General features: G+C 47.9%; 1 protein-coding gene and 1 long non-coding RNA gene across 2 annotated transcripts in view; both read left to right on the top strand.

Annotated features, from left to right (window-relative positions):
* NLRP2 (NLR family pyrin domain containing 2) overlaps positions 1-12,959 on the top strand; it is a 32,808-nt gene extending 19,849 nt beyond the window's left edge. The window contains exons 7-13 of the mRNA XM_005590357.5: positions 868-1,038; positions 2,977-3,141; positions 6,782-6,952; positions 7,258-7,428; positions 9,409-9,579; positions 10,143-10,310; positions 12,580-12,959. Of these exons, the coding sequence (XP_005590414.3) occupies positions 868-1,038; positions 2,977-3,141; positions 6,782-6,952; positions 7,258-7,428; positions 9,409-9,579; positions 10,143-10,310; positions 12,580-12,718 (1,156 nt within the window). The 3' untranslated portion in view covers positions 12,719-12,959. The remainder of the gene's footprint in view (positions 1-867; positions 1,039-2,976; positions 3,142-6,781; positions 6,953-7,257; positions 7,429-9,408; positions 9,580-10,142; positions 10,311-12,579) is intronic.
* A 4,927-nt stretch (positions 12,960-17,886) lies between these two features.
* The window catches only part of LOC141409158 (uncharacterized), a 28,437-nt gene continuing 27,344 nt past the window's right edge, over positions 17,887-18,979 (top strand). Inside the window, exon 1 of the long non-coding RNA XR_012428015.1 lies at positions 17,887-18,166. This is a non-coding gene — a long non-coding RNA (uncharacterized lncRNA). The remainder of the gene's footprint in view (positions 18,167-18,979) is intronic.

An 18,979-nucleotide genomic window follows, 5' to 3' on the forward strand; every position in this document is an offset into this window, starting at 1 on the left:
CCATGCCCGGCCCAAATATCTATTTTTTAAGGCAGGGTCTTGCTCTGTTGCTCAGGCTGGAGTACAATGGTGCAATCATAGCTGACTGCAGCTTCAAACTTCTGGGCTCAAGTGAAGCTCCTGAGTACCTGGGATGACAAGTATTAGGTGTGCACCATCGTGCTCAGCTAACTTAAGTGACTTTTTTTTTTTTTTAAAGAATCTCACTATGTTGCCCAGGCTGGTCTTGAACTGGGATCACAGACATGAGGTACCATACACCCTGCCTAAATATTTTTTATTGACATGTATATTCACGATTTTTTTTTTTTTTTTTTTTTTTTTTGGTGACAGCGTTTCACTCTTTTGCCCAGGTTGGAGTGAAGTGGCCCAATCTCAGCTCGCTGCAACCTCCACCCCACCAGGTTCACTGATTCTCCTGCCTCAGCCTCACGAGTAGCTGGGATTACCTCCACCCACAACCACGCCTGGCTAATTTTTGTACTTTTAGTAGAGACAAGGTTTCACCATGTTGGCCAGGCTGGTTTCGAACTCCTGACCTCAGGTGATCCCACCGCCTCAGCCTTACAAAGCACTAGGATTACAGGCATGAGCCACCGTGCCCGGCCTGTATTCTTTTATCAATGATGTGCTTAGCATTTTAACTTATTTTTACCCTCTGTTGAATTTTTGTGTAAGAGTAGGTTCTTTCTTCTGTGATGCTTCTTGGCTGTTGAGTTGTCTGATGGTGGTGCCAAAAGATTAAATGGTCCAGCTTTCAGTTATACTTATTTCTACTTATTTGTTAGGGGTATATGCCCAGAGAAACCCTAAATACTTCAGCCATGATGAACCTACATTGATGTAACCCCTTTCTCTTCCCTGTAGATCCCAGGATGATCAGGACATGCTTCCTTTCTGGACGGACCTTTGTTCCATATTTGGCTCAAATAAGGATCTGATGGGTCTAGAAATCAATAATAGCTTTCTGAGTGCCTCCCTAGTAAAGATCCTGTGTGAACAGATAGCCTCTGACAACTGTCATCTCCAGAGACTGGTGTAAGTAGACACTAATTCATGAACTAAAATCCTAAGGGTGTGAAAATGTTACAATTTTAATATTGGAACAATATTCAAATTCCTGTCATAGACTTTTTTGAGATGGAGTCTCACGTGACGCCCAGGCTGGAGTGCTGGAGTGCAGTGGCACAATCTCGGCTCACTTGCAAGTTCCACCTCCCATTCTCCTGGTTCAGCCTCCCAAGTAGCTGGGACTACAGGCGCCCACCACCATGCCCAGCTAATTTTTTGTGTTTTTAGTAGAGACGGGTTTTCACTGTGTTAGCCAGGATGATCTCGATCTCCTGACCTCGTGTTCCGCCTGTCCCAGCCTCCCAAAGTGCTGGGATTACAGGCGTGAGCCACCGCACCCGGCCCGTAGACTCTTAAGTGCTGAAGACACAGAGAATTGAGAGTCCTGTCCTTAAATTTGTCTCGTGGGATAATCGTAGAAAGTAATTTTTAGGGGTCGGGCACAGTGGCTCACACCTGTAATTCCAACACTTCGGGAGGCTGAGGCAGACAGATCACTTGAGGTCAGGAGTTCCAGACCAGCCTAGCCAAGATGGCAAAACCCCGCCTCTACTAAAAATACAAAAATTATCCGGGCGTGGTGGCGGGCGCCTGTAATACCAGCTACTTCGGAGGCCGAGGTAAGAGTCACATGAGTCCGGGAGGTGGAGTTCGCATGCAGTGAGCTGAGATCGTGCCACTGCGCTCCAGCCTGTGCGACAGAGTGAGACTCCATCTCAAAAAAAAAATCTATATAAAGATTTAAAATAAAAAAATTAAACATGGAAAAAATAGCCTAAATATATTGAGCCCCTAGTTTCTATTTAAGTACAACATAGGTATATGGAGGGGTGGCCTGCCCTCCACACCTGTGGGCCTTTCTCCTTAGGTAAGGAGAGACTTGAGAAAAGAAATGAGAGGCCGGGCGCGGCGGCTCACGCCTGTAATCCCAGCACTCTGGGAGGCCGAGACGGGCGGATCACGAGGTCAGGAGATCGAGACCATCCTGGCTAACACGGTGAAACCCCATCTCTACTAAAAATACAAAAAACTAGCCGGGCGAGGTGGCGGGCACCTGTAGTCCCAGCTACTCGGGAGGCTGAGGCAGGAGAATGGCGTGAACCCGGGAGGCGGAGCTTGCAGTGAGCTGAGATCCGGCCACTGCACTCCAGCCTGGGCGACAGAACAAGACTGTCTCAAAAAAAAAAAAAAACCAAAAAAAGACACAGAGACAAAGTATAGAGAAAGAAAAAGTGGGCCCAGGGGACCGGCGCTCAGCTTACAGAGGACCCACGCTGGCACCTGTCTCTGCTCAGCTTACAGAGGACCCACGCCGGCACCTGTCTCTGAGTTCCCTTAATATTTATTGATAATTATCTTTACCATCTTAAAGATAAGGGAGTGGCTGGACAATAGGATCATTGTAGGGAGGAAATCAGCAGTAAGACATATGAACAAAGATCTCTGTGACATGAATAAGTTAAAAGGAAAATGCTGTGCCTTGAGATGCATATGCAAATATCTCCATAAACCTTTTAGCAGCATTTTCAGCCTATCACATGGGGAGAAACCTTGGACAATACCTAGCTTTCCTAGGCAGAGGTCCCTGCGACCTTTGGCCATGTACGTGTCCCTGGGTAGTTGAAATTAAGAGAATGGTGATGACTTTTAACCAGCAAGCTGCTTCAGGCACATGTTTAACAAAGACACATCCTGCACAGCCCAAAATCCATTAAACCTTGAGTCACCACAGCACATGTCTATTGCAAGGACAAGGTTGGGGGTAGGGTCAGAGATTAACAGCATCTCAAATACAGAACAAAATGGAGTCTCATGTCTACTTTTTCTGTATAGACACAGAAACAGGCTGATCTTTCTTTTCCCCACAGGTATAGACACTCAAGATTTCACTTTTGTTTTCCCTAGGTTCAAAAACATTTTCCCAGCTGATGCTTATCGGAACCTCTGCCTAGCTCTTCGAGGTCACAAGACTGTAACGCATCTGACCCTTCAAGGCCCTGACCAGAAGGATATGCTTCCTGCATTGTGTGAGGTCTTGAGACACCCAGAATGTAACCTGCGATATCTCGGGTATATCTCTTCATCGTTAAAATCCTTCGTCCTACGAACAGCTACCACAAGCTTATGTGGCAATTTTGTGTAAATGAGAAAAAGTTTGTTATTCTGACTAGAAACAGTACTAAAGGCAGATGACCCAGGAGACAGCATGGGCTGAACTTGAGTTTCTACCTGCCTTGAGCAGTAAACAACCTGGACAACCATACGTGAGGACCCTGAATCTGAGGAAATTCCCAGAATCTTTATCTTTTTTTTTTTTTTTTAGATGAAGTCTTGCCCTGTTGCCCAGGCCGAAGTACGATGGCACAATCTTGACTCACTGCAACCTCTGCCCCTCGAGTTCAAGTAATTCTGCCTCAGCCTCGCAAGTAGCTGGGATTACAGGCACCCACCACGCCCGGCTAACTTCTGTGCTTTTAGTAGAGACTGTTTTGGCACATTTGCCAGGCTGGTATTGAACTCATGACCTCAGGTGACCTGCCCCCTCTCAGGCTCCCAAAGTGCTGGGATTATAGGCGTGAGCCACTGTGCCCAGCCAGAATCCTTATGTTCCCTTTTTTTTTTTTTGAGATGGAGTCTTGCTCTGTCTCCCAGGCTGGAGTGCAATGGTATGATCTCAGCTCATTGCAACCTCTACCTCCTGGGTTCAAGTGATTCTCCTGCCTCAGCCTCCTGAGTAGCTGGGATTACAAGCACGCGCCACCATACCTGGTTAATTTTTGTATTCTTAGTAGAAATGGGGTTTTATCACATTGGCCAGGCTGGTCTCGAACTCATGACCTCAGGTGATCCATCCTCCTCGGCCTCCCAAAGTGGGGCGTGAGCCACCGTGCCCAGCCCAGAATCTTTAGCTTCTGTCAGAGATCATTCACCATGGTTCATGCTTCTCCTGTATGATGATTCAGAATACCGGCTATTGACATTTTTCAAGCAAGATCCCTTCAGGAACATCGAGTTACCCCTTTTCTGTTAGTCCTCTGGTTTGAGAGCTCTCCCCTTGGGAAGCTCTCCACGTGGCTGCCCAGGTGATGGGAACCATCATGTGTCATGGGGTTCCGTGGAGCCTCACTTGGCCACACTGGCATAGTAGGTGGTCACTGGCCTCATTGTTCCCCTGGGCCAGGCACAGTAGGTCACGTCTGTGATGCCAGCACTTGGGGAGGCTGAGGCCCTGAATCACTTGAAGTCAGGAGTTAGAAACCAGCCTGGTTAACATGGTGAAACCCCGTCTCTACTAATAATACAAAAATTAGCGAGGCGTGTTGGCACACGCCTGTGGTCCCAGTTACTCAGGAGGCGGAGGCAGGAGAATCATTTAAACCTGAGAGGCGGAGGTTGCAGTGAGCTGAGATCGCACCACTGCACTCCAGCCTGGTCAACAGTGCGAGACTATCTCAAAAAAAAAAAAAAAAAAATCTTGACCGGGTGCGGTGGCTCATGCCTGTAATCCCAGCACTTCAGGAGGCCAAGGTGGGTGGATCACTTGAGGTCAGGAGTTCAAGACCAGTCTGGCCAACATGGTGAAACCCCATCTCTACTAAAAATACAAAAATATTAGCCGGGCATGGTGGCAGGCGCCTGTAATCCCAGCTACTCGTGGGGGCTGAGGCAGGAGATTTGCTTGAACCCAGGAGGCAGAGGTTGCAGTGAGCCAAGATCACGCCATTGTACTCCAGCCTGGGCAACAGAGCAAAACTCCATCTCGAGGGTAAAAAAAATTGCTCTGGCTCTACTGATAACGATCCTAGGCTGCTTAATGGGATCTTCTTGTCAGTTGAATGGGATACTGTACGTCTCACAGGTATTTGAAGGTTGAAATGAAACCAGATCCAAGCCCATGTATTCAATAGTGGCTTCTGTCGTCACTAACCACTACAATTACCCTCTTTTCTTTGTTACATGAGAATAATGGGGTACAGGGTGAGGGGGAACATCGAGTAAATTAAAGATGTGGGTCACTAATCTATTTTTTTTCTCGAGATAGTCTTGCTCTGTCTCCCAGGCTGGAGTGCAGTGCCACAATCTTGGTTCACTGCAACCTCGGCCTCCCAGGTTCAAGTGATTCTCCTGCCTCAACTTCCTGAGTAGCTGGGATTACAGGCACCCAGCTGTATTTTTGTATTTCTAGTAGAGACAGGGTTACGCCATGCTGGTGGCCAGGGTGGTCTCAAACTCCTGATTTCGGGAATCCCCCACGCCCAGCTAATTTTTTTTATGTCTTTAGTAGAGATGGGGTTTCACCATGGTGGCCAGGCTGGTCTTGAACGCCTGACCTCAAGTGATCCACCTGCCTTCCAAAATGCTGGGATTACAGCCACGTGCCACCCTGCCCAGCTAATTCTTGTATTTTTAGGAGAAACGGGGTTTCATCATGTTGTCCTGCCTGGTCTTAAACTCCTCGCCTCATGATCTACCTGCCTTGGCCTGCCAAAGTACTGGGATCACAGGCATGAGCCACCATGCCCAGCCACTCATTTCTTACGAATTTATTCTAACACATTTTCCGGATGAACACAGAGCACCTTGAAACGTAGGTTAGTGGACTGGGCATGGTGCCTCATACCTGTAATCCCAGTACTTTGGGAGGCCTAGGCTGGTGTATCACTTGAAGTCAGGAGTTTTTGTTTGTTTTGCGATGGAGTCTTGCTTTGTCACCCAGGCTGGAGTGCAGTGGAGTGATCTTGGCTCACTGCAACCTCCACCTCCTGGGTTCAATTGTCTTGCCTCAGCCTCCTGAGTAGCTGGGACTACAGGCATGCGCCACCACACCCAGCTAATTTTCGTATGTTTAGTAGAGCTGGGGTTTCTCGAACTCCTGACCTCGTGATCTGCCCGCCTCGGCCTCTCAAAGTGTTGGGGATTACAGGTGTGCGCCATTGCCCTGGCCAAAGTTAGGAGTTTGAGACCAGGCTGGCCAACATGGTGAAAACCCGTCTCTACTAAAAATACAAAAATTAGCCAGGCAAGATGGCACGCATCTGTAATCCCAGCTACTCGGGAGGCTGAGACAGGAGAATTGCTTGAATCCAGGAGGCGGAGGTTGCTATGAGCTGAGATTATGCCACTACACTCCAGCCTGGGTGACACAGCATAATTCCCTTTCAAAAACGCAAACAATGAAACATAGGTTAGTGGACTCTGCATCCAACATTTGAGTCAGGTTGACTGAGGCGCATGTATTTCCAGCTGATTCCTGGACAATGCTGATGCCACTGGTCTGGGGACCATCCTTTGACAATCACTGCTCCAGATAATTCAAGTCGGGGTGTAACATAACCAGTGAGATATAAATCAAAGATGATTCCGTGGTTAGATTCTCAAGAATAACGTATTCCACTGGGCACGCTGGCTTACGCCTGTAATCCCAGCACGTTGGGAGACCAAGGCAGGTGGATCGCCTGAGGTCAGGAGGTCGAGACCAGCCTGACCAACGTGGAGAAACCCCGTCTCTACTAAAAATACAAAATCAGCCAGGCGTGGTGGTGCATGCCTGCAATCCCAGCTACTCAGGAGGCTGAGGCAGGAGAATCACTTGAACCCGGGTGGCGGAGGTTGCTATGAGCCGAGACTGCCATTGCATTCCAGCCTGGGCAACAAGAGTGAGACTCCATCTCAAAAAAAAAAAAAAAACTTGTTCCCATTTCTCCCACAGGCTGGTGTCTTGTTCTGCTACCACCCAGCAGTGGGCTGATCTCTCCTTGGCCCTTGAAGCCAACCGGTCCCTGATGTGCGTAAACCTCTCCGACAATGAGCTCCTGGATGAGGGTGCCAAGTTGCTGTACACAACTTTGAGGCACCCAAAGTGCTTCCTGCAGAGGTTGTCGTAAGTCCCTCCTTTTCTTCCAGAGCAGCTGTGGTTTCGGTCTGGGGCCATAGACGGGGCGTGGTCACGCCTGACTTGGCTGTTTGCAACCTCTCGCTGATGTGAACAGCTGCTCCCATGTTTAGATCCAGGCCGATGGCTTGTGAATCTTGTTCTCTCCTTCCTGTTCCTTCATAGGATCACCAGCGTGTGATAGAGGGTGGGGCGTTCACAAGAAGGGGCTTTCGGATGCTGGCATTTGGAGATAGCCGAGAAGGTTGAGGTTGGAAATGTCAACCATGTTGCCATTTGTGATTCTTTTGCAGGTTAGAAAACTGTCACCTGACAGAAGCCAATTGCAAGGACCTTGCTGCTGTTTTGGTGGTCAGCCGGGAGCTGACACACCTGTGCTTGGCCAAGAACTCCCTCAAGGATACAGGGGTGAAGTTTCTTTGTGAGGGCCTGAGCTACCCCGAGTGTAAACTGCAGGCCTTGGTGTAAGTCTGCACTGGCTGCGTGTGTGTGTGTGTGTGTGTGTGTGTACATAGCCCCCCACCTCTGGGTTCTAGTAGGGTGGTTATGAGAACACTTAATTCCTCTAAATGCCCCAAGCGTGATGCTAATGGTTACAACTGGTGAGATCTGGGGAGATGGTGATAGGAAAAAAAGTATAAGTAGTAGTAGTAGTAGTAGTAGTAGTAGTAGTAGTAGTAGTAGTAGTAGTAGTAGTAATATTCTATAGGGATTTGGAGAATGTAGCTGGTTTTCAGGGGTTTTTTTTTTCCTCCTCTTTATGCATGTATTTTAGAGATGGGGTCTCGCTATGTTGCCCAGGCTGGTCTCAAACTCCCGAGCGCAAGAGGTCTGCCTGCCTTGGCCTCCCAAAGTGCTAGGATTACAGGCATGAGCCATCTCGCCCCACGCTGTGTTTTCTCTTAATCTGTGTTCTTAGACCTATCATTGTGTAACATAAATTGCATGCAATTGGTTGTAAATGGAATTCATTTATTTAATGATTTGCAAATCAGGTAGTCTTCTGGGCCATCGTAGGCTCAGACTCCCGACGGAAGCTATTGGAAGCTACATGCTCAATATGATCTTCCTGTCAATACTAAAATCACAGGACAGGTGGCCTGGCACAGTGGCTCACGCCTGTAATCCCAGCACTTTGGGAGGCTGAAGCAGATGGATCATAAGGTCAGGAGTTCAAGACCAGCCTGGCTAATACGTGAAACCCCATCTTTACTAAAAATACAAAATTAGCCAGGCGCGGTGTCGGATGTCTGTAATCCCAGCTACTTAGGACGGTGAGGCAGAGAATTGCTTGAACCCAGGAGGCGGAGGTTGCAGTGAGCCGAGACTGTGCTCCTGTACTCCAACCTGGGCGTCAGAGCAAGACTGTCTCAGAAAAAAAAGTTTCTGTACATTCACAAACCTTTAAGATTTGGGGGGATGTTTTCACTCCTCTGTCGTCATGGGCTCCAATCTGCCCTCTATTTCCATGGCCCTTCCAGGTCCTGTGTCCCTCGGCTAGTGGTATGCTTTGCTTGGGACCCAAAGATATGTGGGCATTATAGTTCAAATTATAGTTAAGGTTTAGAACTCTATTGAGACAGAAGAAAGAAAACAGAACTTAAGGTGAAATCTGTCTGATAAGCTGTGTTGGTTGGTATCTCAGATCTTACTACCAGATACGTTGGAGTCTGAGCTGGCGTCTTTTGCCTGTAAGACACTACCTCTCTAGCAACTGAATTTAGGAAATAGAATTGTAATCCCAGCACATTAGGGAGGCCAGGATGGGCAGATCATCTGAGGCCGGGAGTTCGAGACCAGCCTGGCCAACATGGTGAAACCCTGTCTCTACTAAAAATACAGAATTTAGCCGGGTGTGGTGGTATACACACACACACACACACACACACACACACACACAACACGTGTGCATGTGCCGGTAATCCCAGATATTCGGAAGACTGGGGCATGAGAATCGCGTGAACCCGGGAAGCGGAGGTTGAAGTAAGCCACCGTGCCCACTGAGGATCCTTTTTACTTCTCCAGCTTCTATTGGCCACCTGCATTCCTTGGCTTGTGGCCCTTCCTCCAGCTTCAGCAGAGCATCTTCAAACATTGCTCTGGCTCCCTTATCACGTCACCTCCTGCTGGCTTTGACTGTCAGCTCCCTCTTACGAGGATCCCTGTGATTTCTGGACCTACCCAAATAAACCAGGATATAAAGCATCTTAAGAAGCTCAGTCACATCTAAGATGCAAGGTCCCTTTTGCTCACAGGTGCCAGAAGTTGGGACTTGGACATCTTGGGGAGGCCATTCTTCTGTCCACCACGCCACCCCATGATTCCATTTCCAGGTCACCATTGTCTCTTAAGCGTGTCTAAAACCCATGGCTCAGTCGAAGGTGCCTCACACCAGTGAGAACTCACAGGTTCAGGCTTGCTTTCTTCCTGTGGTTGATTTCTAGGCTGTGGAACTGCGACATCACGAGCGATGGCTGCTGCAGTCTCGCAAAGCTCCTCCAAGAAAAATCAAGCCTGTCGTGTTTGGATCTTGGACTGAATCACATAGGAGTTACCGGAGTGAAGGTCCTGTGCGAGGCTTTGAGCAAACCACTGTGCAACTTGAGATGTCTGTGGTGAGTTAACTTGTAAGTTCAACTTCCTCTACTTAGACCTTATTGAATCTGTGGCTAACGTGAAGCAATCAGTGAAACCGGTAATTGAGAGGACTCGGATAGAGTCAACCGAGCTTTCACTAAGGTAGTTAAAGGAATAGTTCTAGTCTATGTCTAAGTCTCTTTTTTTTTTTTGAGACGGAGTCTTTGTCGCCCAGGCTGGAGTGCAGTGGCCGGATCGCAGCTCACTGCAAGCTCCGCCTCCCAGGTTCACGCCATTCTCCTGCCTCAGCCTCCCGAGTAGCTGGGACTACAGGCGCCCACCACCTCGCCCAGCTAGTTGTTGTATTTTTTAGTAGAGACGGGGTTTCACCAGGTTAGCTAGGATGGTCTCGATCTCCTGACCTCATGATCCGCCCACCTGGGCCTCCAAAAGTGCTGGGATTACAGGCGTGAGCCACCGCGCCCGGCCTGAGACTTGTGTTGGTCATGCAGGTCCCCAAGCCCCGAGGCTGTGCTTGGCTTATGGGAGGGCATCGATCAGCACCAGCTGAATCAACGTGCTCATTTCTGTGTTTCCTCAGGTTGTGGGGGTGTTCCATCCCTCCCTTCAGTTGTGAAGACCTCTGCTCTGCCCTCAGCTGCAACCAGAGCCTCATCACTCTGGACCTGGGCCAGAATCCCTTGGGGTCTAGTGGAGTGAAGATGCTGTTTAAAACCTTGACACGTCCTGGCACCCTCCAGACACTCCGGTATGATCTATTTACTTCCCCATCAGGCTTCCTCCGGGGTGGTAGGTTTAGGGGAAACATAATGACGTGGACCTGCTGTAGGAGACTGATCCGGTAGCTGGAATTACAGGTTCCCGCCACCACACCCAGCTAATTCTGTATTTTTAGTAGAGACGGGCTTTCACCATGTTGGCCAGGCTGGTCTCGAACTCCTGACCTCAGGTGATCCACCCGCCTCGGTCTCCCAAAGTGCTGGGATTACAGGCGTGAACCGCTGCACCCAGCCCTTTTTTTTCCTTGGAGGCAAGAACTCACTCTGTTCCCCAGGCTGGAGTCCAGCAGCACAGTGATGGCTCACTCCAGTTCCTGGGCTCAAGCAATCCTCCTACCTCAGTTCCTGAGTAGCCAGGTTTGTAAGCATGAACCATTGCACCCAGCCATGGCTGCTTGTCTACCTGCTCATGAGAGCCAGTTGTCATTGGATTGTGTTTTGTTTGTTGGGTTTTGTTGGGGTTTTGTGTTTTGTTTTGTTTTGTTTTGTTTTCTGAGATGGAGTCTCGCTCTGTTGCCCAGGCTGGGGTATAGTGGTGTAGTATCTCAGCTAACTGCAACCTCCGCCTCCCAGGTTCAGGCTATTCTCATGCCTCAGCCTCCCATGTAGCTGGGATTACAGGCATACACCACCACACATAGCTAATTTTTGTATCTTTAGTAGAGACAGGTTTTGCCGTGTTGGCCAGGGTGGTCTCAAACTCCTGACCTTGGTGGTTCACCCACCTCAGCATCCCAAAGTGCTAGGATTACAGGCATGAGCCACCGCACCCAGCCTGAGTTGTATTTCAATACCATGGCAAGAACCAAGAGCCCCTTCCTAGAAGTGTGGGAACTTCCAGAAATTCTCACAAGCAATATAGTCTACTGCTGGCTTAAAATAGTCTTTATGTAGAAGAAACATAGATTACTTATTTACTTAACATGAAACTGAGCTTAAGATACTTTGCAAGTCAAAAGACATATGGACGTTAAGGGCTTTTTAAGCTTTGAGTTTATATTTTGGAGACGGAGTTTTGCTCTTGTTGCCCAGCCTGGAGTGCAATGGTGCTATCTCAGCTCACTGCAACCTCCGCCTCCCGGGTTCAAGCAGTTCTCCTCCCTCAGCCTCCCAAGTAGCTGGGATTACAGGCATGTGTACCACGTCTGGCTCATTTTGTATTTTTAGTAGAGACAGGGTTGCTCCCTGTTGGTCAGGCTGGTCTCGAACTCCCGACTTCAGGTGACCCGCCTGCCTCAGCCTCCCAAAGTGCTGGGATTACAGGCGTGAGCCACCGCGCCTGGCCTGCATCTCCTCTGTTTAACCTGGTACTCTTGGGTCCACTGAGTAGAAGTTGCCAAAGTGGGTGATGGAGCAGGTAGGCAGGTATTAGAGCTACAGCCCAGCCACACTCAGCAATTGCATTTTCTGTGCATGATAAACAAGAATCTAAAAATACACAGTGGCTTGATACCATTACAAGGTTAACCTGATGTTATGTTTTTCTCTATCAGATCAACATGGTTAAGAATAAGAGGAATGAAAAAAAGGATTAAAAAGAGAAATGAAAGTCTTTAATTTTACATTTTATTATTTATTTTTGAGACAAAAATCTCACTCTGTTGCTCAGGCTGGAGTGCAGTGGCCCGATCTCGGCTCACTGTAACATCCACCTCCCAGGTTCAAGTGATTCTTCTGTCTCAGCCTCCTAAGTAGCTGGGACTGTAGGCATGCACCATCACACCCAGCTAACTTTTATATTTTTAGTAGAGATGGACTTTCACCATCTTGCCTAGGCTGGTCTCAAACTCCTGACCTCAAGTGATCTGCCCCCCTCACTCTCTCAAAGTGCTGGCATTATAGGCATGACCCACCACATCTGGCCTCATTTTATATTTAAAAATAAATAAGCAATCAGGCCAGGTGCGGTCTGGGCAACATGGTAAAACCCCAACTCTATTAAAAATACAAAATTAGCTGAGCATGGTGGCAGGCGCCTGTAGTCCCAGCTACTCAGGAGGCAGAGGATAGGATGGCTTGAACCCTAGAGGCACAGGTTGCAGTGAGCTGAGATGGTGCCACTGCACTCTATCCTGGGTGACAGACTGTCTCAAAGAAAAAAAGAAAATCAATATGGAACACACCTTTGCCACGTAGAATAATCAGGAAAGGTGACCTCAACAGAATTTCAGGTACTTGGGAATTTGAAAAATCTTCTTGATACACAAAGTAACCTTTTCCTCCCCCATTGTACCCCAGGTTGAAAATAGATGACTTTAATGATGAACTCCATAAGCTGCTGGAAGAAATAGAAGAAAACAACCCACAACTGATTATTGATACTGAGAAACATGATCCCTGGAAAAAAAGACCTTCTTCTCATGACTTCATGATCTGAATCCCCCCAGAGTCGTTCATCCTCCATGAAGTCGTTGATTTTCCAGGTGTTGGTGAACTGCCTGTGACTCCTCTTCTCCCCCGCCCCCACTCCTCAGGGATAATGAGCTCACTGCTAGGCTAGATGTTTCAGCCATGGTCCTGCCTCTGTTTTACACGTGCACACGTCCTTAACTTTGTTACATATGAAATATCTGTATCACGGGTACATTGAGAGAAATAAAGGTGAGAGCATTCACAAATGAAGCTGTTACTTAATAATGGACTTTGACACGTTAGAGAAAAGATACTTGGCCGGGCGCAGTGGCTCACGCCTGTAATCCCAGCGCTTTGGGAGGCCGAGACGGGCGGATCACGAGGTCAGGAGATCGAGACCATCCTGGCTAACACGGTGAAACCCCGTCTCTACTAAAAAATACAAAAAACTAGCCGGGCGAGGTGGCGGGCTCCTGTAGTCCCAGCTACTCGGGAGGCTGAGGCAGGAGAATGGTGTAAACCCGGGAGGCGGAGCTTGCAGTGAGCTGAGATCCGGCCACTGCACTCCAGCCTGGGCGACAGAGCGAGACTGTCTCAAAACAAAACAAAAAAGAGGTATCTTACTGGGGAGAACCTGGGGGGTGGGGGAAGTTGACAGTGTTTAATTGCATTGATTTCTATTGCCTTGTCAATCTTTGCCTTGCCTTCTTGGTATTTCCTTTTTTTTTTTTCTTTTTTTTTAAGATTTGAATTTCACTCTGAAATTCATGCTGGAGTGCAGTGGCACGATCTCAGCTCATTACAACCTCCCAGGTTCAAGCGATTCTGTCTCAGCCTCCCAAGTAGCTGGGATTACAGGCATTCCCCACCACACCCAGCTAAATTTTTTTTTTATATTCTTAGTACAGATGAGGTTTCACCATGTTGGCCAGGCTGGTCTCAAACTCCTGACCTCAAGTGATCTGCCCACCTAAACTCCCAGAGTGCTGGGATTATAGGCATGAGCCACTGTACCCAGCCTTTTTTTTTTTCTCCTCAAGAGTGAGTGTTGCTCTGTTGTTGCCCAGGTTGGAGTACAACAGCACGATAGCTCACTGCAGCCTCAAGCTCGCAGGTTCAAGTGATCCTCCAGCCTCAGCCTCCTCAGTAGCTGTGACTACAGATGCACGCCACCAAACCAGGCCAGTTCTTGGGGTTTTTTTTTTTTTTTTTTTGAAGACAGGGTCTCACTATGTTGCCCAGGCTGGTCTCAAACTCCCAGGCTCAAGTAATATTCCTGCCTCAGCCTCCCAAAGTGCTGGGATTACAAGTGTGAGCCACTGTGCCCAGCCTGCCTTGTTATTTCTTGACCTGCATGGATCACTGCCTGTTGAGTGTTACTTGCCAGAGGATTTCTCCTACCAACATCCAATATTTTAGGTGCTTCAGTGTAGCTCATATACGACCATGTCATTGCTCTGATTTGCTTTTTAAAAATTCCAACTTAAAATAGAATCTTTTCTATTGCCAGGCACGGTGGCTTACATCTGTAATCGCAGCACTCCTAAGCTCAGGTGATCCACCTGCCTTGGTCTCCCAAAGTGCTGGGATCACAGGCGTGAGTCACCACACCCAGCAACATTTCTTTTTTTTTTTTCTTTGTGGCAGAATCTTGCTCTGTCGCCCAGGCTGGAGTGCAATGGCACAATCTCAGCTCATTGCAGCCTCCGCCGCCTCATTTCAAGCAATTCTCCCATCTCAGCCTCCCATGTAGCTGGGACCACAGGTGTGCACCACTGCACCCAGGTAATTTTTGTATTTTTTGTAGAGACAGGGTTTCACCAGGTTGCCCAGACTGGTCTCGAACTACTGAGTTCAGGTGATCTGCCCAGCTTGGCCTCCCCAAGTGGTGGGATTGTATGTCTGAGCCACCACACCTGGCCAAAAGTAGTTTTAATTTTTTTTTTTTTTTTTTTTTGAGACGGAGTCTTGCTCTGTTGCCCAGGCTGGAGTGCAGTGGCACGATCTCAGCTCACTGCAAGCTCCGCCTCCTGGGCCGACGCCATTCTCCTGCCTCAGCCTCCCGAGTAGCTGGGACCACAGGTGCCCGCCTCCGCACCCGGCTAATTTTTTGTATTTTTAGTAGAGACGGGATTTCACTGTGTTAGCCAGGATGGTCTCGATCTCCTGACCTTGTGATCCACCCGGCTCGGCCTCCCAGACTGCTGGGATTGCAGGCGTGAGCCACCGCACCTGGCAATATTTAAATTGAAAACTAAAAAAATTAATCTCACTCTTACACTTTCATTTCTTCATCAGGGGCCATTGGTTTATTTTTACCGACTAGATCCAAGTTGTCTGATACTACCTTTAAACCACTCCATTACTTTCCAGTTCCACTGCATACTGTTTGGGCTTCTGAGGTTTCCTGTTTCAAGGTCTCCTTATCCAACACAGCATAGGTCATTCCCTGAGCATCCCCCCCCCGCCCTTTTTTTTTTTTTTTTTTTTGGACAGTCTCGCTCCATTCCCTGGTCTGGAGTGCAGTGGCGTGATCTCGGCTCACTGCAACCTCCGCCTCCCAAGTTCAAGCAATTCTGCCCCACACACTCCCAGCAAATTTTTACATTTTTAGTAGACAGGATTTCACCATGTTGGCCAGGCTGGTCTTGAACTGACCTCAAGTGATCCACCTGCCTCAGCCTCCCAAAGTGCTGGAATTACAGAAATAAGCTGCCGTGCCCGGCCTCCAGAGCATCTTTATTCTCAGGTTCACTGGGAGGAAGGGGTGAAGTTGGTAAAAGAGAGGCACAGAGTTTTAAAAGGACACTAAAGGTTTCTCATTCTCCACACTATTGACATTTGGGGTCAGATCACTACTTGTTAGGAAACATGGTCCTCTACATTTACAGTATGTTTGGCAGCATCCCTAGCCTCTACCCACTAGATACCAGCATCCTCACAGTTATGACGATCAAAAATGTCTCTGGGCATTAGAAAATATTTGCTGAAATGCAAAATTTTCTTAGGTTGAGAACCATTGTAATCTAGCCCCATCTTTACAGAAGAAATTGAGTAATGTATCCACATCCATTTAGGAACTGTATTGATACCCCAGGGGCCCATAAAATGTAAACTTGCACTCATAATTAACCATCTTTCTCCAACGTGTGTACTTCATCTAGCCAAGCTCTCAGATGCCTACCCTCATGACCTACAAGTACTAAACAGTGAAACCTGTGGCACATGGGTTCGTTCATGTGTGTCTGAATCTATGTCCAGAGATGAACAAGTACTGCTGTCCGTTTTCTTGCACCTCACCTGTGACCACTCGCCTCTGCCCATCACTGAATTCTGGATCTCATCACATTGATGATCAAGAACAAAGTTCACTGGGTTCTCTGCTAAGGATACAAAAAAAAATCATTCCACAATTCCATGGCCATGTTTGCACCCGTGAACCACGAGGGCTGGGTTAGCCCAGATGGTGGGCTTGGGAAGTGTTCCTGGAGCAAAAAAAAAAAGCCAGAGGTCATGAGAGCCTGATCCCCTCCCTCAACACACACACACACACCACTTTACATCCAAGTCTCATTTTCAGGCTTTTCAAAGCTAAGGTCACTCCCATGAGCTACGCCCGGCTTCTCTCAATCCTCAACTCTTACACGAGAATAGGAAGAACTCTCTGCTGTTCGAGATCCTCTGGCTCAGCCGCAGCTCTGGAAGAAAGACCTCAGTGAGGGTCTTTTCACGATCCCCAATCGCAGATCACATCCTGTGCCCCAAAACAACTTCCATGGTCACCACATCCTTTCTCCAAGGTTCCTCTACTCACCCAGACACAGCAGTGTAGATCATGTAAATGTGCTCTGTGCAAGTAAAGTCGGAAGACGGGGTGGGCTGGGCACGGTGAATCGCACCTGTAATCCCAGCACTTCGGGAGGCGGAGGCGGGTGTATCACATGAGGTCAGGAGTTCAAGACCAGCCTGGCCAACATGGTGAAACCCTGTCTCTACTAAAAATACAAAAATCAGTCGGGCGTGGTGGCGCATGCCTGTAGTCCCAGCTACTCTGGAGGCTGAGGCAGGAGAATCGCTTAAACCCGGGAGGTGGAGGTTGCAGTGAGCCATTGCACTTTAGCCTGGGGGACAGAATGAGACTCCGCCTCAAAAAAAAAAGAAAAAAAAAAATGTAGCTGAGCATGGTATTGCACGTCTGTAATCTCAGCTACTTGGGAGTCTGAGGCAGGAGAATCGCTTGAACCCAGGAGGTGGAGGTTGCCGTGAGCCAAGATTGTAATCACCCAAGGTGTTCACCTTGCCCACTGCCTAGACAGAGCTGATTCATCAGGACAGGGGAGTTGCATTAAGAAATAATTCATGCAGAGCTGGCTCTACGAAAGACCAGAGTTTTATTACTCAAATCCGTGTCTCCCAGCATTCAGGGAGAAGAGTTATTTTAAGGGATAACTTGGTGGGTGGGAAGCCCGTGGGCTAGGAGTGCTGATTGGTCAGGGATGAAATAATGGGAGTCAAAGCTATCTTCTCGAACTCAGTCAGTTCCGGAGTAGAGGCCAAAAGATAAGATGGGCCAGTTTATTGAGATGGGTGGTGCCAGCTGATCCATCCAGTGCAGGTTCTGCAAATTATCTCAAGCACTTACCTTAGAAGCAGTTTAGGGAGGGTCACAATCTTGTAGCCTCCAGCTGCATGTCCTAAATCATAATTTCTAATCTCGTGGCTAATGTTAGTCCTACAGAGCCAATCTACTCCCCAGGCAACAAAGAGGTCTGCTTTGGGAAAGGGCTATCGTCTTTGTTTAAACCATAAACTAAGTTTCTCCCAAAGTTCAGCCTACACCCAGGAATGAAAAAGGACAGCTTGGAGGTTACAAGCAAAATGGAGTCAGTTAAGTTAAGTCTCTTTCACTGTCTCAGTCATAATTTTGCAAAAGTGGTTTCAAGCTGACACAACTGCACTCCACCCTGGGCGACACAGCGAGACCCTGTCAAGAAAAAAAGAACAAAAAACAAAAAAAAAACAAGAGGTGAAGTCAAGATAGGAAGGAAAGTCGGAAGACACCAAGTGGAGGTAGAAGACTAGAAATGATGTCATATAGGAAGTAAAGTCAGAAGACAGGAAGTGAAGGTAGAAGACAGGAAGTGAGGTCATACAGGAGGCAAAGTCAGAAGACAGGAAGTGATGTCAACCCAGGAAGTGCAGTCGAAGGTAAGCAAGAAGTGAAGTCAGGAGACAGAAAGTGGCGGGGAGGAACTTGTCTTTCCCCTCTCCTCCGAAGCCCCAAGTGAACAGGTAGCGTCAGGTGTGCCCTTTGAGTGACTGGGCACAGCTCAGGCACCCACATCTCCCTCCAGCGCCTATTCTTTGAACACCAGAGACCTCTGCACTATTTTCTGTTGTTTTTTTCCTTCATTTTCCGAGACGAGGTCCTGGATTGAGTGGCTTGAATTACTATGGAAAGTGATTGACCAAGGTAAGTCACAACTATCTTGTTCTTTAATTTTGTTGTTGTTTGTTATGACTAATTGAATGTTAGCCTTCTAGCACACATAGCTTTGCATTTCCACTCTGCACTACTTGTATTTTTATTATTTTGTAGTATTTGTAATAATTTGTTATTTTAAAACTGTGTTATTAGTTTGGATATTTTGAAGTTAAAATGTGATTTTTTAACTAAGTAGCTGTGGGGAAAAGAAAGATCAGACTGTTTATATAGAAAGAAGTAGACATAAGAGACTCCATTTTGTTCTGTATTTGAGATGCTGTTAATCTGTGACCCTACCCCCAACCTTGTCCTTGCAAGAGACATGTGCTGTGGTGACTCAAGGTTCAGAGGATTTTGGGCTGTGCAGGATGTGCTTTGTTAAACAAGTGCCTGAAGGCAGCTTGCTGGTTAAAAGTCATCACCATTCTCTTAATCTCAAGTACCCAGGGACACACACACTGCCAAAGGTCGCAGGGACCTCTGCCTAGGAAAGCTAGGTATTGTCCAAGGTTTCTCCCCATGTGCTAGTCGGAAATATGGCCTGGTGGGAAGGGAAAGACGTGATCGTCCCCCAGCCTGACACCCGTGAAGGGTCTGTGCTGAGGAGGACTAGTGTAAGAGGGAAGAAGGCCTCTTGGCGGTTGTTGGCGGTTGAGATAGAGAAAAGCATCTGTCTCCTGCCCGTCCCTGGGCAATGGAACATCTCGGTATAAAACCCGATTGTATGTTCTGTTTACTGAGAAAGGAGAAAACCGCCTTAGGGCTGAAGGTGGGACTTGCTAGCGCAATGCTGCTCTTTAT

This window comes from Macaca fascicularis, chromosome 19 (assembly GCF_037993035.2).
Source record: "Macaca fascicularis isolate 582-1 chromosome 19, T2T-MFA8v1.1".
NCBI lineage: Eukaryota > Metazoa > Chordata > Mammalia > Primates > Cercopithecidae > Macaca > Macaca fascicularis.